Here is a 24,180-nt window from a genome sequence, read left to right as displayed (position 1 = left end):
GATCTTTTCACATATTTATTGGCCCTTTGTATATCTTCTTCTTTTTTTATGTAAATGTATGTATGTATTTATTTTTTTTTAAATTTATTTATTTATTTATTTTTGGCTGTGTTGGGTCTTCGTTTCTGTGCGAGGGCTTTCTCCAGTTGCGGCAAGCGGGGGCCACTCTTCATCGCAGTGTGCGGGCCTCTCACTATCGCGGCCTCTCTTGTTGCGGAGCACAGGCTCCAGACGCACAGGCTCAGTAGTTGTGGCTCACAGGCCTAGTTGCTCCGTGGCATGTGGGATCTTCCCAGACCAGGGCTCGAACCTGTGTCGCCTGCATTAGCAGGCAGATTCTCAACCGCTGCGCCACCAGGGAAGCCCTATTTATTTTTGGCTGCGTTGGTTATTCATTGCTGTGTGCGGGCTTTTCTCTAGTTGAAGCAAGCGGAGGCTACTCTTCGTTGCAGTGTGCAGGCTTCTCATTGCAGTGGCTTCTCTTCTTGCGGAGCACGAGCTCTAGGCATGTGGGCTTCAGTAGTTGTGGCACATGGGCTCAGTAGTTGTGGCTCGTGGGCTCTAGAGCGCAGGCTCAGTAGTTGTGGTGCACAGGCTTAGTTGCTCCACGGCATGTGGGATCTTCCCAGACCAGGGTTTGAACCCGTGTCCCCTGCATTGGCAGGTGGATTCTTAACCACTGTGCCACCAGGGAAGTCCCTGTATATCTTCTTTAGAGAAATATCTATTCGGATCTTTTGCCCATTTTAATTGGATTATTTGTCTTTTTGTTGAATTGAAAAAGTTCTTTATATGTTCTCTGATTTGATGTATGATTTGCAAAGATTTTCTCCCAGTCTGTGGGTTGTCTTTTCACTTTCTTGATGATATTCTCTGAAGCACGGAAGTTTCTGATTTTGATGGTTCCCAGTTTATTTAAATTTTCTTTTGCTGCTTGTGCTTTTGGTGTCGTATTTAAGAAGCCATTGCCTAATCCAAGATCATGAAGATTTACACCTATGCTTTCTTCTAATGGTTTTTTATCATTTTAGCTCTTACATTTAGGTCTTCCATCATTTTGAGTTAACATTTGTATATGTGTGAAGTAGGGGTTCAACTTCATTCTCTTGCAAGTGAATATCCAGTTCTTCCAGCCATTTGTTGAAAAGGCTGTTCTTTTCCCATTGAATTGTCTTGACACCTTCGTTGAAAATCAATTAGCTGTAAATGTGAGCGTTTATTTCTGGACTCTGATTCTATTTCATTGATCTATTTTTTTTTTGAAGGTTTTTTTTTTTATTCTTTTAATTAATTAATTTATTATTTATGGCTGTGTTGGGTCTTCATTTCTGTGTGAGGGCTTTCTCTAGTTGTGGCAAGTGGGGGCCACTCTTCATCGCGGTGCACGGGCCTCTCACTATTGCGGCCTCTCTTGTTGCGGAGCACAGGCTCCAGATGCACAGGCTCAGTAATTGTGGCTCACGGGCCCAGTTGCTCCACAGCACGTGGGATCTTCCCAGACCAGGGCTCGAACCCGTGTCCCCCTGCATTGGCAGGCAGATTCTCAACCACTGTGCCACCAGGGAAGCCCCATTGATCTATTTGTCTATCCTTATGCTCATATCACAGTGTCTTGATTATGGTAGCTTTGTAGTAAGTTTTGAAATCAGGAAGTGTGAATCCTCCAACTTTGTTCTTCCTTTTCAAGATTGTATTGGTTGTTCAGGGTCCCTTGAATTTCCATATGAATATTAGGATTAGCTTGTCAATTTGTGCAAAGGAGATAGCTGGGGGTTTTGATGGAGATTGAATTGAATCTGTAGATGAATTTGGGGGGCACTGCATCTTAATTTTAAGTTTTCCAATTCATGAACATGTGCTGTCTTTACATTTATTTAGGTCTTCTTTAATTTCTTTCTACAACGTTTTGTAGTTTTCAGTGAGCAAGTCTTACACTTGTTTCGTTAAGTTTATTCCTAAGTATTTTTTCTCTTTAATGCTATTATCAATTGAGTTCTTTTCTTAATTTTCTTTTTGAATTGCTCATTTCTATTATAAAGAAATAAAATTGATGCTTTTGTATATTAATCTTGCATCCTGTAATCTTGCTGAACTTGCTTAATAGCTCTAATAGTTTTCTTTTTTTTTTGACTCCTTAAGATTTTCTACATATAAGATCATGTCACCTGCAAATAGAGATGGTTTTACTTCTTTATTTCTGCTCCAAATGCCGTTTATTTCTTTTTCTTTTCCTGACTAGAACAGTATAGTGTTGAATAGAAGTGGCAAGAGCAGACATACTTGTCTTGTACATAATATTGGAAGGAAAGCATTTTTTCTTAGATGCCCTTTAGCAGGTTGAGGTAGTTCCCTTCTATTCCTAGCTCCTTTAGTGTTTTTTATCATGCAAGGTGTTGAATTTTGTCAAATGCTTTTTCTGTGTTTATTGAGACAATTATATTTTTTCACCTTTATTCTTTTTTTTTTTTTTTTAATATATTTATTTATTTATTTATTTTTGGCTGCGTTAGGTCTTAGTCTCTGTGCGAGGGCTTTCTCTAGTTGCGGCAAGCGGGGGCCACTCTTCATCGCGGTGCGCGGGCCTCTCACTGTCGCGGCCTCTCTTGTTGCGGAGCACAGGCTCCAGACGCGCAGGCTCAGTAGTTGTGGCTCACGGGCCCAGTTGCTCCGCGGCATGTGGGATCTTCCCAGACCAGGGCTCGAACCCGTGTCCCCTGCATTGGCAGGCGGATTCTCAACCACTGCACCACCAGGGAAGCCCCCCCTTTATTCTTTAATGTGCTATGTGGCAATAATGGATTTTTTGGATGTCAAACCAACTTGGCACTACTGGGATAAATCCCACTTGGTCATGGTATGTAATCCAGTTGATGTGTTGCTACTATACTCATGATCTCCCACACTCAAAGGGGACACACACACACACAAACTCACATACAACTCTGGCTGCCCTGGCACCAGGTAGGTGTCACAGTGACAGACCGTGGCCCTCATCTGATGACCTCTCCTCAGGACATCCTTCCCTCTGTCTCTCATGTATTTGGCTTTATTTTGATTCTACAATTTCTCCATTTTATCACAAACTCTTAGTTTTCAGTGATGTTGATGACGGTATCTACTGGCTTGAGTAGGAAAAAACACTCCAGTTTCTCCTTTATTTCTCAAACAGAACACCTCTGACACTTCTGGTCGCCAAATGAGTGGGGCTTTCTTCCACACCAAGCGATTCTCTACAACACCAGCTGGGTGTCCTACAATTCACCTCAGTTCTGACACTATCTACCTGGGGTTAGCGTCAGATCACACGTTAAGGGATCAGCCCCATGAGACTGCGTCTGCTTCACATGTCAATTGCAAGTCCCAGGTTGTTATCTGTATTTCTGACTAGCCAGCTATACGTCAGGGTTCCCATGACCCCTTTCTTGGACTCGATAATTAGCTAGAATGGCTTACAGGATACAGGGAAACACGTTTACCAGTTTATTGGAGACAGATGGAACAGCCTGAAGAAGGACATAGGGTGAGGTTTGGAAGGGTCCCAAGTGCAGGAGCTTCTGTCTCCCTAGAGTTGGGTGTGTGTGTGTGCAAGCCCCTACATTGCAGTAGAAAGAGAATGCTTTTACAGAGAAGAAAAGGAAGCTGGGAGGGCTCTAGTAAACAGAGTCCGTGGCTTTTCATTGGCTGAGTTCTTGCCAGGAAAGGAGTCTTTCTTCTTCCTGTTGGTCTCTGCTATTGTTATAGTGCATGAGAACACCCCCTTCTGGCCTGCCGACTCTACCTGAGGTTTCTGTTTGTTAATTTTTTACACTGTAAATCACCTCACACAAGCCCAAATCCTACAATAAACCCCTCCTACCTCCTACTTACTGAGACACTCCATTGTTCCCCACAGTGTACGGTCTCCTTGGTTGCAACAAGTACCAATAAACTCAAATTCATTCCACTACAGTGATGTTCCTGGGTGTCTTTGGCTGGTGGGTATCAACAGGGGTTAAGCAACTTGCTAAGATCACTAAACTTAGGAGTGGCAAAGCCAGAGCTGGAACTGGAGGCTCTAAAATCAAGGCCAGGCTTCTAACAGCCACACCACTCTGTGTCTTTGGGCACTTACTCTGGAGTTTGTCCTATTGTACTGTGAAGAATTAACCTGACTTAAAGAGGGGTCTGGCCCCTGGAATGGCCTGCCTGATGGGAGAGTCTTTGTTTGCCTGGGGGCTTTGGCCACTGGACAGTCTGACAGTGTGATCTGTGATGAGGCCTCTGAAAGAGACTTATCAGTTCCAACCTCCAAAGGAACTGGGACTAAAGCTATTAGCCTGACCTCCCAGACGGCTTGGAGACTAAAGGTCAGCCATGTGGGCAGTAGGTGATGGAGCCCCGGTAAACACTCCGGACACCAAAGGCTCAAGGCCCCCAGTTAGTAATACTCTGGACGTACTGTCACTCACTGTGGTTGGGAAGAGGTGACTCCACGGAGAAGGGACAGCTGGAAGTTCCCGTTTAGCCTCTCCCAGACTCTGCCCTGTGGTCTCCTTCTTTGGCTGATTTCAATTTGTATCCTTTCACTATAAAAAAAACAAACACACTGTAATCCTAGGTGTAGAGCTTTCCTGAGTTCTGTGAGTCATCCTAGCAAATGATCAAACCTGAGGGTGGTCCTGGGGACACCCCCGAATTTGTAGCCAGCTGGTCTAAAGTGAGGGTCGTCCTGGGGACCCCTGAACTTCCAGCTGGTGTCTGAAGTGAGGATAGTCTTGTAGGGGCTGTCCCCTGAGACTGCACAGTTGGGTAAGCTCCTTTAAAAGTGGGTCACAATTCCTGGCAGTCTGGAGGACTGTGCGCTCAACCTTGCAGTCTGGCTGACTCAGTGCCTATGCTCCGGAGACTGAGAAGGGGGCATAAGCAGAAAAAAAGACTTGTCCCATTTGGGGAACTTTCAATAAAGCCGGAGAGAGACAGAGCCAAGGAGTGCTATGCAGCCCACAGAGTGGGCTGGGCTGAAGCTCAAGGCCTTACCTGGTGCATGAGTGTGCATGTGGGTGTATTTGTCTGTTTCACCCCCCAACCACCAGCTACCTGCTGTTACCCCAGGCCTCTCGACTACCAGGACATCCCGTCAGCCCCACCCTTACCTGGCTGAGGACTGTGACTTGGACAGCTGTCAGGTCCCACCCACAGGCTCCGGGTAGATTGTGCAAGTCTCTTCCTGCAGCCTGTGGGCCGTCCTGGGCCAGGCCCAGAGATGGCTGGGGTCAGGGCGGGGGTTGGGGGGGGGGTGGACCAGAAGGCCCTGCAGGGGGTCTCATCGCTAGTCCTAGCACTGGGCTGGCACTCTGCTTTCTGCCCAGCACATGTGGTGGCGGTGGGAATAGTGAGCAAAGGGTGAATTGAGAAACATTTCTGTTTCCTGATCAAGTTGGATTTATTTCAACAATGCAAGAAGGGTTTTAGAAAACTTATAAATTTTATGTAATAACATATAGATCAAATGAGAATAGTAATATAAAAGTGTTGTTTGAGGGACTTTCCTGGTGGCACAGTGGTTAAGAATCCGCCTGCCAATGCAGGGGACACAGGTTTGAGCCCTGGTCCGGGAAGATCCCACATGCTGCAGAGCAACTAAGCCCGTGAGCCACAACTACTGAGGCTGAGCCCTAGAGCCCGTGAGCCACAACTACTGAGCCCCTGTGCCACAAGTACCAAGCCCACGGGCCTAGAGCCCTTGCTCCACAACAAGAGAAGCCACTGCAATGAGAAGCCTGCGCACTGCAACGAAGAGTAGCCCCCCCCACCGCCCGCTCACCTCAACTAGAGAAAGCCCGCATGCAGCAACAAAGACCCAACACAGCCAAATAAATAAATTTAAAAAAAAAAGTATTGCTGGATAAAATTCATCACAAACTCAGGACTTATGAAAAGCCCTTAATAAATTAGGAATAGAAGGGCATTTACATAACTGGTACAGGGTATCTGTAATGATTAATTTTATGTCAGCTTGGCTGGGCCACAGTGCCCAGATATTTGGTCAAACAATATCCTGGATGTTTCCATGAAGGTGTTTTGCAAATGAGATTAACATTTACATCAGCTGGACTTTGAGTAAAGCAGATTACCCTACATAATGTGGATGGGCCTCATTCAATCTGCTGAAGGCCTTAATAGAACAAAGACTGACCTCCCCCAAGCAAGAGGGAATTCTGCCAGCAGATGGCCTTTGGCCTCAGGCGGCAGCTCTTTTCTGAGTCTCTGGCCTCCTAGCCTTCCCTGCAGATTTTGGACTCCCCAAATCGCTCTCTCTTTTCCGTTTCTCGGAAGAACACTGACTAATGCAGTGTCCATTAGAAGAAGAAAAAAAATCCCTTTCATCCTGAATGGTGACATCTTAGATTCATTTCCTTAAAGTTCAGGTAAGATCAAGATGTCTGCTATCTCCACCTCTTGACAACAATTGCCTGCAGCTCATTTGGTTTCTGTGGGCGAGGAGCTCAGGCGTGATGTAGCCGTTCCTCTGCAGTCAAGGCATTGGCTGGGGCTGTGATCAGCTCAAGGCTCCCCCGGGGAAGGATCACCTCCAAACTGACACATGTGGCTGCTGGCAGGACTCAAGTCCCCATGGGCTGTTGGCCTGAGGCTGCCCCCAGTTCCCTGTCACCGGGCCTGTCCACAGGGCAGGTCACAGCATGGCAGCCGCCTTCATCAAAGTGAGCAAAGCAATAAGAAGCAGAGAGGGGGCCTGAGGGGCATAATAGAGGAAGGAAATGACCAAATTGTGTGACAGATTAGATTCAGGGGCGTAAGGAAGGTAAAGTTCCACAGAAGACTCTGAAGGTTGCAGCCTGAAAGAAAGGTGGTGGTGAGAACGATGAGACGTTTTATAAAGACTTCTGGCCTTCGTGGCGGGCTTAGCTTGAGAAGTTGTCCTGCGGTGGGTGAGCTGCCTCTGAGAAGTCACGTCATGTGGTCAGATGAATGTGCCGTGGAGGTGAGCTCAGAACTGCAGCCTGGCGTTTCTGAGAGCTCCCACGGGGAATGCTCTGGAAGACTGGAGAAGCAAAGGCTGACCTCGCAGCGCCACAGAGGTAGGGCCCAGCTATGATTTTAAAAGACACAAGAGGAGCAAGGAGGAGGATGATGAGGCAGCCAGAGCCCACAGTCAGAGTTCAGGGCCAGACGAGATCGCAGGGACCTTCAGCTCATCACCCTCAGCCACGCAGAAAGAAACAGACACCGAGGATGTGACATACCTTGTCCAGCCACACGCAAGCCCAGGGCGAGTCAGACACTCACTGTTTTAGGCTACTTTGTGGTCATTACCCTTCTTTTAGAAGCAGTACCCATCTCCAGGTGAGGAACTCCCTTCTCCTTTACTCTCAGACCACAAGCTTAGGGCTCTGACCCACCACCCCAGCTCCAGGGCTGGGCTTGTAGCTCAGCCTGGCCGATCAGAGCAGCACACTGTGCTCCCCTGGCCACAGGGACTGGCTCAGGGATGAGTAGGTGACCAGCCAGAGGGACACCAAGAGACTTTTCTTAGGACTGCAGAGGTGATACAACTTTAAATCAGTCCCGCTCCTGACTGCTCAATCATACATTCATTCCAACACGTTCCTCCCGCACCCCTGCCTCACCACACACACACACACACACACATACACACTCGTTTTTTGGCTTAATCTCACTTCAGTTGGGATTTTTATCACTCACAATCATGAATCCTGACTAATACACAGGGAAAGAGGGTTTAGTGGAAATGCGAGTGTTGAACTCGGAACTCTGAGGTGAAAGGAGAATCAAACCAGAGAACAGTACTTTGCCACTGGGTGATCAGTAAAGACTTTCAGGATCAGGTATATACCGGAGAGTAACTTGTACACACGCACACCAGGAGTCATATATGAGGCTGTTTGCGCCAGCACTGTCTGTATTACCAAAAAGCTAAATCTAAATGTCCATCAATAGGGGAATGGATAAATAAATTACAGAATAGTCAAACAGTGGAATACTCTACAGCAAGGAAAAATGATGAACTACAGTTTTTGCACATTATTGTGGATGAATCCCCAAATCACAAGGTCAAGTGAAAAAAGAAAGTAGGGTTGCATTTGGATTAGTACTCAAGTATCCAAAAGCCAACAATCTATTATTTATATGTAGTAAACATATAACAAAAGTTGAGAAAATGATAAACACAAAATTCAGATGAGTTGTAACCCTTACAGGGAGGCACACAGGAGCTTCAAAAGCATTGGAAATATTCTGTTTCTCAAGTGGGGATGGTAGTGGTGGTGAGTACGTGGGTATATGTGTTTTATTACTTTTTACATCATATATGAGTGTGTATGGTATGTATCCTTTTGTATTATGACACATTTCATAATAAAAATAAAGACTTAGTAACTGGGGGACTATCACAGTCTGTGGTTAACAAGATGGTATTTCCATACCTGATTTGGCAGCTCTGTGTACAACAAACCGAAGCCTGTACCCAGGCCACCTGCAGAAACCGCATGCTGGGCCACCCCACATGCTGTCAAAGCTCACCTGATAATCCTCATTCCTAATGGTAGTTGCTGATTGCTGATTGGCTCATGTGTCACGAATCAGGAGGTCTAAAGAATGTCTCATCCTCTTAGAGAATCTAGAACAGCTGAGTCTGTGGCACAACTTGGGCCTGACCTGCCCACGGTTGAGAAGGGAAGTCAAGTTGCTTGGGGACTGAGGCAGTTCCTGTGACTTGGGAATTTCAGTGCACAGCGGGGAAAGTCCCCAGCAAACCAAGAAAAGTTTGTCTTCCTCCCTAATACCTGGTCTGGAGCAGTTAGCAAGGACAGAGGAGAGGCGGACCTGATGCTGAGCAGGTGCAGGAAGACGGAGAAGACACCCACACGACTCTTGATCTGTAGGTGTATTAACCCATCCACTAGTACGGCATGACCCAATCAATGTCTCGAGCCTCTGCCAATCACAAAAACAACGTGTCCCCTTGCGGGAATGGACAGCGGAAAGCAGGAGTGCAAGTCCCTTCCTCTTGGACAGAGAGGGAGATGTGAGAAGAGGAGCTGGAAGCACTTGCGTCCCAGCAGATAAGCCCCAGGAGGGGTGCAAGCTCTTGTCCAGCCCCAGCCCTCCTCGGGGAGGGGTCTGGGGGAATGAACCTTGAGTGAGTATTGAACTTCCTTAAGTCTGTTTTCTCACCTCAAAAACGAGACAATAACCAGTTCATAGCCTTGCTGTAAGGAGTACACAGAATACTGTGTTGAAGTTGACATAATATCTGACACATAGTAGGTACTTGATAAATGGCAGTTGTTATTTTTAATTTTTATCAGTATTTTAGATTGTGAGGTGGAGATGGAGCACTTTTATTTCCATAAACATCACCGGTTACTTTATATAATACTTTGAAGAGCTGGTAATTAACTTCTGCTATGAGCCGTGGTTGCAGTTCAGGCAGTCGCCACCAGGGGGCTGTGTTGACAAATGATTGTTGCCCAGACAAAAGGAGGTGAGGAAAGGTGGACCTCACGTGCGCAGAACATCCTCATCCTTCTGTACACCTTTCCACAAAATATGCTTTTAAGCTCATGTAGCAACCTTAAATATTAATTAGTGACACAGACGTAGAGAACAAATGTATGGATACCAAGGGGGAAAGAGAGGGTGGCTGGGATAAATTGGGAGATTGGGATTGACATATATACACTATTGATACTGTGTATAAAATAGATAACTAATGATATCCTACTGTATAGCACAGGGAACTCTACTCAGTGTTCTGTGGTGACCTAAATGGGAAGGAAATCCAAAACAGAGGAGATACATGTATACGTATAGCTGATTCACTTTGCCCTACAGTAGAAACTAACACAACACTGTAAAGCAACTATACTCCAATAAAAATTAATTTAAAAATATTAATTAGTAACCAGCATTTACACGTATATCCAAAGAAGGATATAATTCAGAGCAAAATTCAAAGACATAAACGCCTAGGTAAAGCCTCTAAGATGTATAAATTTTGGCATATTCATGCAATGCAATGCTATGCAGCTGTGAAATGAACACTTTGTGTCTACATGCAATAATATGGATGGATTTCATAAACATAATATTGAGTGTAAGAAACTAGGCATAAAAGAATAATACTGAATGACTGCATTTATATAAAGTTCCCAAATTGATCAAATTAATTACGGTATTAGAAATCAGGATAGTGTTTTCCATTGGGGGGCTCAGAAGAGTGGTGATTGGAAGGAAGCATAAGGTAGATTTCTAGGATACTGATAATGTTCCGTCCCTTGATCAAGGTGCTGGTTCTGTGAGTGTGTTCAATAGTGAAAATTCATCAAACTGCACACTTATGATTCATGTACTTTTCTGTATGTATGTTAAGGTCCAATTGGGAGTTTATTTTAAAATGCTGCGGATACCAGCATCTGCAGGGTGGACTGTGCTAGTCTTCAATTTGCTTCCAGCAAATAAGAGTTCCCATCACTCTTCACTGCCCACAACCCCGGCACAGTGGCCTCAGCTGAGAGGGTGTGGCCAGGACTGACCTATCACATATGTCATCTCCTAGGCACTAGTTGGCCCAGGGGCAGACACTGACCTCAAGCAAGCCGATCAGAGCCCTTCCCTAGGATAAAGGTGCCTGGTGAGAAAACTTCTCCCTTGGTGGGCTTGGGAAGCTTGGGCTGCTAATGACTATATCCCCTGCCGGTGGAGGGGAACTGTCTACATTAGGAGAGACTGAGGTCCAGGGCAAAGAGAAGCAGAGGAAGAGGAGAGGAGAGCAGGACAGAGAAAGAGTTCTGCTGCTCCGAATCCCAGGTTCTCTCCTTTCTCAACTTCCCAGGATCTTCATTTCTCAATTTTGTGAGTTAATCAGCATCTTTCCCAGCTAGATGAGGCAATACATTCCTGTTGATGCTTAAGCTTGCTCCCGACACCTACAACTGAAAGAGTTCTGACTAATCCGTTGAGCAACTGGACGGATGACAGGGCCACCTACTGAAGGAGGCAACAGGAAGTGGAGGAGAATCCTCTTCTGCAGAAAGTGTGATCGCTGTGAGTCCATCTCATCCAGGAAGGGGATGAGGACTCTTCAGGGTGTCAGGAAGTTTCACAAGTTGGCGTTGGTGTTTTATGTGATTTTTGTCTACACCTGGGGTGATGATTAACCCCCAACGTAATAATGTGTAATCACTCCTCTAGCTGGGAGTTCAGACTGAGATTATACTCTTTTTAATTATCAATCTAATTGACTTCAAGCCTCCAACTAACCGAGCTTAGAAATATGTTTTTCCTTTCTGGATTTCTCCCGTCAGTGATAACCACAAAACACCCAGGGTTGCTTACTAGTCCAAAGAGGTGGGTCCTGGCCATTAAAATCGTGAGAAGAGGAAACTGGGCAGCCTCCCTTCAGCCAAGGTTTTCAGCTGACTTTTCAGCTTTTTTTTTTTTTTTTTATTGAAGTATAGTTGTTTCGCAATGTTGTGTTAGTTTCAGGTGTACAGCACAGTGACTCAGTTATACATATATATTCTTTTTCAGATTCTTTTCCCTTATAGGTTATTACAAAATATTGAGTAGAGTTCCCTGTGCTACACAGTATGTCCTTGTTGGTTACCTGTTTTACATACAGCAGTGTGTATATGTTAATCCCAACCTCCTAATTTATCCCACCCCCCAGATTCTTTTCCATTTAAGTTGTTTAAGATATTGAATATAGTTCCCTGTGTTATACAGTAGGTCCTTGTTGTTTATCTATTTTATATATAGTCAGTGCCACATGGTGTCACTGTTGAAGCACAGACAATGCTAGCACCCGCTACTGCCCCCTGCTCTTGTCCTGAAGCATTGATGATGAAAGACAGGTGCTTCAGCTGCTCTGGGCTTGTCCTCTTTGCCCACTACTGGACAAGCTGGGGATGACAGGGGACCCCACCAGGTCTGCTGCCTGGCTTGCCCCTGCGCGCCTCTTGGGGAATGAAGCTGAGAGGGCTTTGCAGGGCACGTACCCACAGGCTCCGCGCCCCCCGGGGCAGGTGGCTTTGGCTTGTCTGCCATTTGCCTGACTCAGACCCACTCTGGCTTCCTCAGCTCATGATGCTTGCACCAGCCCACAGCCACTTTCCTCAAGTCCCGACGTGCCAAGGTGGCAGGGTCCAGAAGGGTTTCTACACTGCAGCTTCAGCCCCATACTGGCTCTGAGCTACCTTCCTTTCCCTATTTCTGCATTCTGGCCCCAGGAATGAGGGAAATTTTAACTCGAGCCAAGCCCTGTCCCATTTCCTGCTCTGTGATGAAGAATTCCTGTTGGGGGGAGGGGACAGGGATGGGGGTGGGGGTGATAAGTCCACCCCCATCAAAGCTAGTTCTTGAAGGAAAAATTAGGAAAATGTCCACTCTCCCCTTCATGGGATAAGACAGAAAAGACGATATATCTTTTTTTCTGTAAAAAAAAAAGAAATCATTGTTATATTGAGATCATTTTAGTCCCAACAGATCTATGATATTTACATGAATCAGTTCTGATATTAAGCTGGGTTACTGAAGCCACACTTGCTGTAAATGGGGACTGAGCAGGAAAGGAACTAACATTGACTGCAGCCCACTGTTTGCCGGGTGTTAATTCTCACACTTCTACGAGGTCAGCATCGTCATCATTAATCCCTATTTTACAAATGAAGAAACCAAGTCTCAGAAAGGTTGGTAACTTGCCAGTAGTTTGCTCTGGAGCCATGGGAACCCCTTCCTGCCCCATGAGCCCATACCGGGCCCTTGGCGGGCTTGCTCCATCCAGAGTGGGATCCAGGCCTGCAGGAGAGGCACCTAGCCTTTTGTGTCTCTCCTGATGTCACCAGATACTTTCTCCCTGGACCTGTAATGAGATATTCTACTTATTACCTCCCTGTATCCCTGGCTACAGACAAATCAGCTCCTTTTGATAAAGCCCCACCTCCCTTTTTTTTTGAGCAAAATGAGTTTTTGTTGCCTGAGACGAAAGTGCCTTTGGGAGACCCTGCCCACAGCTGATGGGGTGACAGGTACTCTGCCCTGGGGGCTTGCCAGGCACCACTGGACTCTGAGCCCTTTACAGAGGGAACCAGTTCATGGGGTAAATATGGAACCATGTTATTTTTCTCACTAACTGTCCCCAGCTATACTCTGTCAAAGCCTCCTTTCCTGCTAGATACAGATATTTGAGAAGAGACAGTCCTCCTAACAATGAGACCAGAACCATTTTTCATTTAAACACACACATTTTGATGCATATTATGTTTATGTTTGTAAATTTTTTCTTTTTTGTTCCCTAAAATTGAAGGCCTGCAGGTGCACAAAATACTTATTAAGTCCTTAGCTTCCAAAACCTCAAGACACAATGTACCCCTACACAATTAATTAGTTCACTGTGCCAGGAGCCAGTTCTAGAATGTAATGTAATTTAATGTAAACACAAATGGGATAATTATTATGGAATGGTTTGGTATCACTGGTCTATTTGACAGCCCCTTTCTCTGCATGGTTTTCTCCCTCTATTTCTCAGTATGGGGACTTTCTTGTTGGAAAACTTCCTTCTTTAAAGAACCTTCCCCTGGAAACTGAGGATGCCTTTGTTTTTAATCTGTAGGACTTCCCACATTCTAAAAGATTATTTTAACCTAACAAAGCACCCTGCCATTTAGCCACACCATGGAAAATGCTTTTTCTTTATCAATGCTTTTCGCAATAAAACAGAAGAACAATACACCTTAAACTTATACACTGCTGTTTGTCGATTCTATCTCAATAAAACTGGAAAGAAAAATATATAATTAGATTTTTAAAAATCAATCTTTTATCCAATTTCCAGTGAGCATTACTTTTAGGATTAATCAATGCAAAATAAAACCAGGAACAGCTAAAATTTCACATGGTAAACTTTTTTTTTAATTAATTAATTTTTGGCTGCATTGGGTCCTTGTTGCTGCGCATGGGTTTTCTCTAGTTGCGGCAAGTGGGGGCTACTCTTCGTTTTGGTGCGTGGGGCTTCTCATTGCAGTGGCTTCTCTTATTGCGGAGCACGGGCTCTAGGCACACAGGCTTCAGTAGTTGTGGCATGTGGGCTCAGTAGTTGTGGCTCACAGGCTCTAGAGCACAGGCTCAGTAGTTGTGGCACACAGGCTTGGTTGCTCCGCGGCATGTGGGATCTTCGCGGACCAGGGTGTGAACCCGTGTCCCCTGCATTGGCAGGTGGATTCTTAACCACTACGCCACCAGGGAAGTCCCTCACATGGTAAACTGTTAAAGAATCATGTCTTGGAGATTTAAAAAAATGACCTGGAAAAAATTAGACTTGTCAAGAAATAGAGGCCACAAAAGAAAATTCACAAAGGTGAAGTTATTGAAGGAAACCAGATTTGCCCTCAAATATGCTGCTCTGTATATTGATTATTTTGAGTTAAAGGCACTTGAAAAAATAGCAGATGTGTAAGGATATGCTAACCTTTCTTTTTCTTCCTACAAGCTGGAGATAAAACTCCCACGTAGGGACTTCCCTGGTAGTGCAGTGGTTAAGAATCTGCCTGCCTAATGCAAGGGACACGGGTTCGATCCCTGGTCCGGGAAGATCCCACATGCCGCGGAGCAACTAAGCCCATGTGCCACAGCTACTGAGCCTGCGCTCTAGAGCCCGCGAGCCACAACTACTGAAGCCCGCGCGCCTAGAGCCCGTGCTTGGCGACGAGAGAAGCCACCGCAATGAGAAGCCCGCGCACCGCAACGAAGAGTAGCCCCCGCTCACCTCAACTAGAGAAAACCCGCAACAACAAAGACCCAATGCAGCCAAAAATAAATAAATAAATTTATTAAAAAAAAAAACTCCATGTGTTTAGAAGATATACTAGGAGGAAAGAAACATCCTTATCACTAAAGATGAGGAGTAGAGGCACAAACAGACCTGGTTAAATTAACCCTTGTCTTCCTAGTTACGTAATTTTCTATAATTTACTGTCATAGCGCTGGCGCTTCTGTGGGCTGATGAAGGTCTGGAATTGTCTCTGCTGATTAAGTTCTGTTCTAACTGGTGGAGAGGGAAGGAAACGTATGTCCTGCTTTTAGGCAAATAGAAGGAGAGCAGGAAGCTTTTCTTGTATCGGCTTCTTCTTAATTGCTTTCAGCTGAAAATAATCCTTAATGCTAAGTGACTTAATTGGGGGTAGAGGGTGCGAATTCTGCTACCTTTTAGCACAAACAGAAAAATGACACTTTACATACATCTCCCCCCCACCCCCCAAACACGACTCTAGTCAGTCAGACTGGGGGTCTGGCTGCTGCTTGACTTCTGATAGGGCTGTTTAGGCCAGAGGCAGTCCGCACTGGAGAACCACAGCCTCAGAAAAGAGTCTTGAAATGGGGAGGGGGATGATAGGGTGTCCCTGGGGTGTCCCCAACTAGAGAGGATGCTGGATCACTCAGAGCCCACACACAGAGAAACAGAAAGATGCACATTTTGAATGTATATTTTAAAACACTTGTAAACAAACACAAAGAGGGTTTGTTTTTTTATTTTTGCATTTTTGTTTTTACTGTGGAGCTATGATGCATTGTCTTTAAGCTGCCAGGAACGGCGTCTATCAAGCCAAAGAAAGGGCTGAAAATGAGAGGCAGAGTAGATTATTGAATTCCCTTCTGGCCTGTGGCCCCTCCATCAGTGCTGAACACCAGGTTAGGGATTTATTTTCAGGGCTCAAAAGAGAGATCTGGGGATGTCAGCCAAGAGCCAGGGAATCTACCAGGGGCCCAGATGGTCTCAGCCACCTGACCCTCAGCCCTTGCTCCCTCTTCCCTCCCCACTGACATACTGAGTGTCACACTTTTAAAAATAGCCCTGAGCAGTGAGGAGCCTGGATGCGAGCTCAGAAATGCAGGCCTCCCCTGAGAAGAGCTGCCCCAGGTGAATGTAATTGTAGCTTGCTGCTGACTTTCTACACAACGTAAGAACGTTCTCTCCACCAAAGTCGGCCCAGATTAGCTGATGTATTCACAGAGATGTGGGACTCTTTTAGCTAAGCACTGACTTCCTTCACCTCTTTAATAATTCATCAGGCTCCTTTATCTTCAGGAGGAATCCGATGACATTGCTTTTGCTGTTTTGCAAAACTCCCTTGAAATTTCCCAAGGATATTCGCGGTTTGCCTCGCTGTTAAGGACCAGCCCAGTGCCAGACGGCCTGTTCTAAGCCCCAGAGAGGTGGACGTGGCTGGAATGACTCTCCAGACCTCAGAAGGCCATCCTGGCTTGGGAACTGATGTGTTTGTCCTGCAGAGCCTACAAGGAGATGAAGAAGGCAGCACAGCAGGAAGGAGTGTCAGTGAGTTGGAGCAGACACAGGTCCTGGAAACTCCCCATCTCCCACCTCTACTTCCCTTGGCCCCTGGGGGCTCTCAGGTATGTCTGCATTTTTGAGGAGGGCTCCTGGCCCCTTAAATTTTACCCCCACTTTCCTGACTATAAGTAAGATCACCTGCATTGCTGCAGAGTTAAGAGGTTGTGTTCTTGTTAATTTCTTTCTTTCCCAGATGCATCCCTTTGGCCCCGCCCCATCACCTACCTGTCCTTACCTGTCTCTGTGCCCCAAAGAGTTGTTAACTCTGACAGTGATGACCTTTTACTGCGTGCACTCTATGTGCTTGGGAGGGATTAATATTGATGATGAAACTGAGGCTCAGTGGGGTTAAGGTCACACAGCTAGTCGATAGGAGAGCTGAGATGGCAGGTGTCTCTATTGATATGATACTGAGAAGAGGGGTCAGGACCCTGCAGGTGAATGACTTAGCAGACCACCTGGCACATAATAGATTCTAAGCCTGTGCCATCTAGCCTAGTGGCAGGGCAGGGTCATAACTGTAACCACACGCAGCTCTGAGCAAGTTGGAGGGAATGTACTGATTTGGCCTTCCTCACGGACCCCACCCATGGGCCAGTGAAGAGAAAACCTTGACTAAGTCAGTCCCATCTGGTAAATTGAGTGGGCTACAAAAATTGAACCGTGGCTTTAGGCAATCATCAGTAGATCCAGATCTGCCTCCCCAGCTTCTCCTCTGGGCAGGTGTGTGAGCTTCCTGTGGGCTCCCAGCAATGGGCAGGGGTCCGTGTTCTTGTGCCCCTCTGGCCGCTCTGGTCTCAGCAGCAGTGCCAGGCTGAGCTCAGCAGGGGGCAAGGCTCGCGTCCGTCCATGGGCCTTGTTCACAGGAGCACTGGGTCATGGTCACTTTGCCCCCTGTGGACCCCTCTGCCCCATTCTGTCTGGACCCTGGCTTGCTGGCTCCATCCTGGCCCTCCACCATGGGGTCACCTTGCCTGGCCCCAGTAGGTCCCACTTCATAGCTGTGGCTGTCAGCCCAGTGTCCACCACCCAAGGTACCTGAGGGCAGCTGGGCCAATGACCGGTCCCCCCAAGATTCGTCCCCTTTACCAGACTGACTGCCCCATGGAAGCACCAGGGCCCCTGCCGGTGACCCCTCTCAGAGTCACAGGTGAAGAGTGGTGGCTCCTCTCCCCCTCTCTGCCCCACACCTTCCCGCCCTTCCTGTTGTCCCCAGTCCCCCAGTGGGCAGGCTTCCTCCCCTTCCTTTCCCGGCTCAGCCTCCTTTCCAGAAGTCCCTGTGGTCCAGTAGGCCCGGCCTGCTCCTGATGTGCTGCAGGGGGAGATGTACCGGCTACAGCCCTGCTGGGAGGTCAGGGGCCTGCACCCCCCACCCCTCCCTGGCATCAGAGGCCTCCTGACTCAGAGGTGGCCCCTCAAAGGCTGTGAGAGCCATTGAAACACAGGGGTTCAGTATCTGTAAGAGCGCCGTCCTCCTTAGAGTGGTTGAGAGCGTGGGCTGTGAAATCAGACTAGGGCTTCCATAAGTTTCTCTGTCAGTTGCCAACCCTGTGACCTCAGACCAGTTCCTTAACCTCTCAGACTTCACCTCTCAGTTTCTCCACCTCTGGGGCAAAATCATGTCAGGTGTAGATAGCAGAGTGTTTGGAGCACAGGAAGCTGGAACCATGCTGACTGCTGTCGTCGTCGTTGTTGTGACTTTACAATTCTTTCTCCCCTTCTGCCCTGTCATCCCCATGCCTGACATGGTTCAGGAATGAGGCTGTGCCCCTTGTCTTGTTTCAGCTGCTTGAGGGAAGAGCAGGAAGGCCACAGGGCTGGGACAGAGGCAACCACACAAAGACACTGTGCTTAACCTTAATATTTTCTTTTTTATGTGTGTAAAAGTAATTTCAAAAAATGTCTGGAAACATAAAGGAAAAACCCATTGTAATCGCATTAACTCAATACAATAACTATTCCCTTTCAGTCTTTTTTCTCCTTAGATAATGTTGATATAGTCGTGCTTATAATACTTATACCAGGTTTTTTGTTTTTTGTCTTAACCTAAAATGACAGCCATGAATGTTTTCTTGGTTGATACTTAAACTTCATAATTGTCACCTTAATGGCAGAATAATATTCCATTGTGTGCCTGTACTATAATTTGTTAAGATTTATGGTGAAATGTCAGAGTTTATAGGTGCTTTATTTTTGCAAATTTCCATGGAATTTCTCAGAAGCTTGTCAGTTGGTTCTTCCCTAAGACCTGTATGAAATACCTGAACAAGATAAGAAGAATCACAGTCAGCTCTGCAAGAGGGGGTGTAATATTAGGGAATGTATGTATGTGGGGGGAACGTGTATGATTGGGGACGACGTGTCTGCATTCAGTGACAGAGGAATCCTCCATATGGCAAATTTTGAGGGACCCACAAGGACCCACCAATCTTCAAATACTTTCTCATCTGCCCTCCATTTTGGTCCTTGAAGGGTTTCCCTCCAGGACCACCCTGTAGATTACGTCTTCATCTTTCTAGGACCCCTTGGAGGCTGGCATTACTGGGTAGCATGTCGTCATCCAGCAATACTTCAGCAAAAATGAGTTTATCGGATTAGTTTTCAGAGTTACCATTTCCTGCACTGTATTCTTAGGCAACTCTTCCTGTGGCTTGTTACATGTCTTCCATCTCAGGAAGACCAGGAACCACATCTGAAGCACGTATTCATTCCTTGAACAAATATTTATCAAGGTCCCACTGTGCCCCCGGTATTGTTCTAGGAGTGGAAGACAGAGCACTGAGCAGGTCAGATAGGATCCAGTCCTCTTGAAACTTACATTCTAATGGGGGAGACAGGAAATAAATACATGACTGTCTCTATGTCGAAGCTACTGGAACTAAACATGTGATAGAGGGTGACTTTCAGCAGGGAGGGGACAGGAGGTAGGATGGTGACATCTGAACCAAGATCTGAACCATAAGAAGACCAGTGGGAAAATGTTCCACAGAGAGCAAATTCTAAGTGCAAAGGCCCTGAGGTGGGCACAAGGCTGGTCTGTTCTGGAAACGGAGAGAAGACCAGTGTGTCTGGAGAGCAGAGACCAGGGGAAGAGAGGAAGTAGTCAGAGCCTTATGCTGACCCAGTGCAGCAGGAGACAGCTTTGGGGTTGTTCTGAGGCATCAGGCGGGAGCCACTGGAAGCTTCTAATCTGAGGGTGGACTTTATCTGATTTATGTTTTACACCGATCACTGCGGCTGGTCTGTGGAATGGACTGCCTGAGGGGAAACAGAGAAGCAAGTGAAGAGGCTCTGGCTGTGGTCCAGGAGGAAATGGAGGCGGCTTAAATACAAGTGGACAGATTCTGGATTTTTCTGGAGGCAGAACTTCTATCTTGCTGATAGATTGGATATGGAATGAGAACACAAAGACGCCTCCTAGGTTTTTGCCTTAATAACTGGGAGGTACCCCTTAGTCAGCTAGGGAACCCCAAGATAGGGTTCCCCAAATGGGTTGGGATGGAGGAGACTGGAGGTTTCTGTGTTGGACATTTTAAATTTGAGATGCTTGATATACGCATATCCGAGCAGAGATGTCAGGTGGGCAGATGCAAACACAAGTCTGGAACTTGGGAGATAGGTCGGGGAGATAATTGGGTTGACTACATGAAGCAGAATATAGATGGTTGTTGAAACCATGAAGCTGGATGAGGTCTCCCAAAAATGGGGGGGTGGGGCGGACAGAAGGGAAGAAGCAGAAGCCTATGCCCTTCTGCTCCCCACCTTCTAGACGCCTGGTGGAGACAGAAGAGCCACCAAAGAAGACTGAGAAGGAATCGCCAATGAGGTTGGAAGAAACCAAGGAAGCCAAGAGACTTTGTCTCTAAACGACCCATACTTTTATCAGAGTGGGTTGTCAGTCAACATTTTCAGGAAGCACAAGCTTTGTGGCTGCTTGTTAGTGTCTTTGCAGCCTCTGGTGCACACCTGGAACGTTGAGTGACAGGCGGCTGGCTGGCTGACTGCGGGCCTCAGAGCCCACGCGGCTTCCCATTATCTCTGACATCAAGGCTGATCCCTCTGCCTGGCTCCAGAGGCCTGACGAAATCGGACCCCACCCCAGCAGCCCACCCTATGGCCCGGCGCCCACCCTTCCCTCCTGGCAGGACTTGCCCTACTCTGTGCCGCCTACATGGTGTAAGGCAAGCTCATTCCCACCTCTTCACCTGGATTCTGCTGCTTCCCTTCCTGGAATGCCCTCCCTTCCTGCTGCCTTTCCTAGCCTGGCCCACATTTCAGGCCCAGCTCAAAGCTCATCTCCCCAGTCTCTCCCCATCTGCCCTCTACTTTCTTACTTGATGGATTTCCCTCAGGACCACCCGTGTGCATTACACCTTTTCACCTCAGGTTACTGAAGCCCACTGGGCATCTCCTGCCCCGCCCTCCATATCTAAACTATCATACTGTGATGGTTCTACCCCGAAATTCGTCTTTTTTTTTTTGGCTACGTTGGGTCTTTGTTGCTGCATGCGGGCTTTCTCTAGTTGTGGCGAGCGGGGGCTACTCTCGTTGCAGTGAGCAGGCTTCTCATTGCAGTGGCTTCTCTTGTTGCGGAGCACGGGCTCTAGGCTCACAGCCTTCAGTAGTTGCAGTGCACGGGCTCTAGGGTGCAGGGGCTTCAGTAGTTGTGGCACGTGGGCTCAGTAGTTGTAGCTTGTGGGCTCTAGAGCGCAGGTTCAGTAGTTGTGGTGCACAAGTTTAGTTGCTCCGCGGCATGTGGGATCTTCCCGGACCAGGGCTCGAACCTGTGTCCCCTGCATTGGCAGGCGTATTCTTAAGCACTGCACCACCAGGGAAGTCCCCCAAAATACGTCTTGAATCCCATCACTTCTCTCCATCCCTGCCACTCACCGTGGCCTGAGTCACCACGGGTTTCCCGTCTGAACCACTACAACTCATCTTCCCACCCCCAGGGAGAGTGGAGAAGGGCCGAGGACAGGAGGCTGGGATTGTCAGATGAGCCCAGATGTGACATCACACTAGCTCTGGGTCACTAGGTAAAAAATCAATCAGACCTAGTTATTCCAGTCGTAGTTATTTTCCCAAGAGCAATGAAGACTCATATTTACGCGAACAGCTGTATGTGTGTATTTATAACGGCTTTATTCGTAATTGCTGAAAATTGGAAACACCTTTATCCTTTAACTGACAAATGAATAAACAAATTGTAATTTCTACAATGGAAAACTACACAGCAATGAAAAAGAAAGAACTCATACAACAACATAGATAAACCTCAAAAACTTTACACCAAACAAAAGAAGTCACCACAAAAGATTGAACAGTATGACTCCACTTACGTGAAACTCCAGAAAAGACCCATCTAATTGACAGCAACAGAAAGCAGATCAGTGGTTCCCTGAGGCCCAGGGAGAAGTGGAAGCGTTGACCAAAAGGGCTATGAGGCAAATTTTGGGAGTGAAGGAAATGATCTCCGTCTTGATTGTGGCAGTGGTTGCACATTTGTATATAGTTGTCAAAACCAATCAAATGGATACACTTTATTGTGTTAAATTATACCTCAGTAAAGTTGATTTTTAAAGTAAAAAAAATAAGTCAATTCACCAAGTGATGAGTTTGCCAAAAGTGCAATCATTCTACTGGGCCGTCCGCCAAGACGCCCTCATGTGGCTTTTACCGAGCTCGGTCCTCAGGCTCCAGCAACCCCACCCCAGCAGTTCTCACTGTTGGTTCACTCAGCCCCACCATCGCCCACAGGCCCACAGCTCTCCTAACCTCCAGGGCCCCTCAGGCAGCCTTGCGGAGTTTCCATGAGTCTGCCCAGGCCTCTTCCCTCTACTCTCTGGGGGCCAAAGGGCACATCTGTGAGGCTGCATCTCCCAGAGGTCAGACGTGCTCTCAGCTCTGGATCCCAAGAGTTTGTCGCTGTTACGCCAGCTGTCGGATGGTGGAGGTGGGGCAAGGATAAATGACTGCCTATGTATTTTTCCATATCTGTTATTTACAGGAAAACCGAGGCCTGGAGAAATTTAGAAGCCAAGATTTATCTTCTGTTTCTCTTTGTATTTTGAAGACGGTCTCCTTCCTCAGGGCAGCAGAGGCCAGGGGCCAGTTTGAGGAAAGAAAGGACCAAAAGGATTGCAGGGACAAAAACATAAAACAAAACCATACAGGTTAAAATGTTCACATTTCATCCTTTTTTTTTTTTTTTTTAACTCTTTGGTAAGTCTTTGATTCCCAGGAGAGACTCACCAAAGAGTTCCTTACATACAAGAAATCTCTGTTCAGAGTCAGCCTGTCCAGAATTAGAGCCAGTGCTGGGCACTTCCTGAGTGCTCAGTGAATGTTCTCCACCTATGTCACATCAGCTGTCTCCTCCACTGAGCAATGCCACCTGCTGCTGGCACTTGGCGCCCTGCAGGCTCCATGGCCAGGTGACTCCTGCCCTACCTGGTCTCTGCCCACATCCGGCCTTGAGGCCAGCAGGAAACCCTTCCATCTCTGTAAAGTGACCAGACAGAAAGGCAGTGTCTGCCTGTGTAGACTTAGCCTGACCTAAACACAGATGGATGTGACTCTGCTCTGGCCAGGCAACCAGAGGCCATGAAGAAACGAATGGAGCCTGCAACCTTGCTTCCCATCATCTCCCTCTGACACTCACAGGCCCTGCTCCGGATTCTTCCTCCTCCTCCACAGACATGCATGTTTATCCTTCCTGGGTACCGTCCCCTCAGGCCCAGAGTGACAGCTAGAGAAGCTGAGGCAGAGTCTGCATGGAACTGGGGGCCCTGGGAGACTGCAGGGCATTTGGGTAGGACGAGACCAGCGGCCACTCCCGGCTGGTGAAGAGGGAGAGGCATTTATTTATCAGGGGGCTTTTGCAGGCCACGGCTTGGGCCAAGGAGCCACCCCGAGCTGATGAAGGAGGCATGCCTACCTTCCAGCTCACCCAAAACACACAGTGCTGATGGCCACCTGTTCTGCCTGTAGGAGTAGGATTTGCTCTCGTTCTTAAACATTCTCTGCTCATGAGTCACCACTGCCAACAAAAGAATCATCATGATTCTTATGCTTGAAATCTGGTACCTTATTTAATATCCTTTCTGAGTCTTCACACCTTTGCTCATGCTGTTTCATCTGACAAAAATGCTCTTTCCTGGGTCCTTGTCCTTCCTTCGAGGGCAAGTTCAAGTTTTTCCTATTCCAGGCAGCCTCTTCTGACTTTCCCAGCCCTGGGTGGCTGTGATCCCCAAGCAGCATATTTTTACACCTCTCCTCATATGTGACGTGATCATCCTGAGACCATTTGTATGACCTTCCTGCCTCACCCAACATACGTTGTGAGCTCCTTGGGCAGATGACATCTTGGTGTCTGAGGTTGCTGTACTGTGGATCATAGCACTTGTGTTGAATCCATCGCTAACTAAGGGCCGGCCATGTGCTATGACTTGATCTCGTTTAGTCTTCGCAACCACCCTATGAGGTAGGAATTATTTTGCTTCCCACTTCTCAGATGGAGAAACTCAGGCTTAGAGGGAGAAACTTACCCAAGTTCATGCAGCTAACATGGGGCAGAACAAGTGTTCAAATCCAGGTCTGTGAAACTTCAACATCTAGACCTTGAACTAACTGGACAATGTCATCCTCACAGAGGTGACTGGTGGCAAAGAGCAAACTCAGGGTACAAAAAGCTCCAGGCAGTCTTGCTATGTGTGAGAGAGAGTCAGGAGCAGGAAGGTAAAACCTATCATCCAGCTGAAACCAGAGGCACAAGTTTTAGTAGCAGAAGCCTCACAAGATTGAGAAATGTT

The 24,180-nt window shown here is 47.1% G+C and overlaps 2 protein-coding genes and 1 long non-coding RNA gene across 3 annotated transcripts in view; 2 read left to right on the top strand and 1 right to left on the bottom strand.

Annotated features, from left to right (window-relative positions):
* The window catches only part of PLA2G4D (phospholipase A2 group IVD), a 53,484-nt gene extending 48,462 nt beyond the window's left edge, over window positions 1-5,022 (top strand). The window contains exon 25 of the mRNA XM_082453119.1: window positions 4,071-5,022. The gene's annotated coding sequence lies outside the window, so the exon portion shown is untranslated. The remainder of the gene's footprint in view (window positions 1-4,070) is intronic.
* Window positions 72-14,282, bottom strand: LOC309656549. The gene is made up of 2 exons (XR_014261441.1): window positions 11,444-14,282; window positions 72-2,764 (listed from the first exon to the last, which is right to left on the bottom strand). It is a non-coding gene; the product is annotated as an uncharacterized lncRNA (long non-coding RNA).
* The window catches only part of PLA2G4E (phospholipase A2 group IVE), a 70,326-nt gene continuing 60,424 nt past the window's right edge, over window positions 14,279-24,180 (top strand). The window contains exon 1 of the mRNA XM_082453084.1: window positions 14,279-16,431. Within this exon, the coding sequence (XP_082309210.1) occupies window positions 16,249-16,431 (183 nt within the window). The 5' untranslated portion in view covers window positions 14,279-16,248. The remainder of the gene's footprint in view (window positions 16,432-24,180) is intronic.

This window comes from Balaenoptera physalus (genome assembly GCF_965194825.1).
Source record: "Balaenoptera physalus genome assembly, chromosome: 2".
In the NCBI taxonomy this organism is placed as follows: domain Eukaryota; kingdom Metazoa; phylum Chordata; class Mammalia; order Artiodactyla; family Balaenopteridae; genus Balaenoptera; species Balaenoptera physalus.
This window is presented reverse-complemented; position numbering and strand designations above follow the sequence as displayed.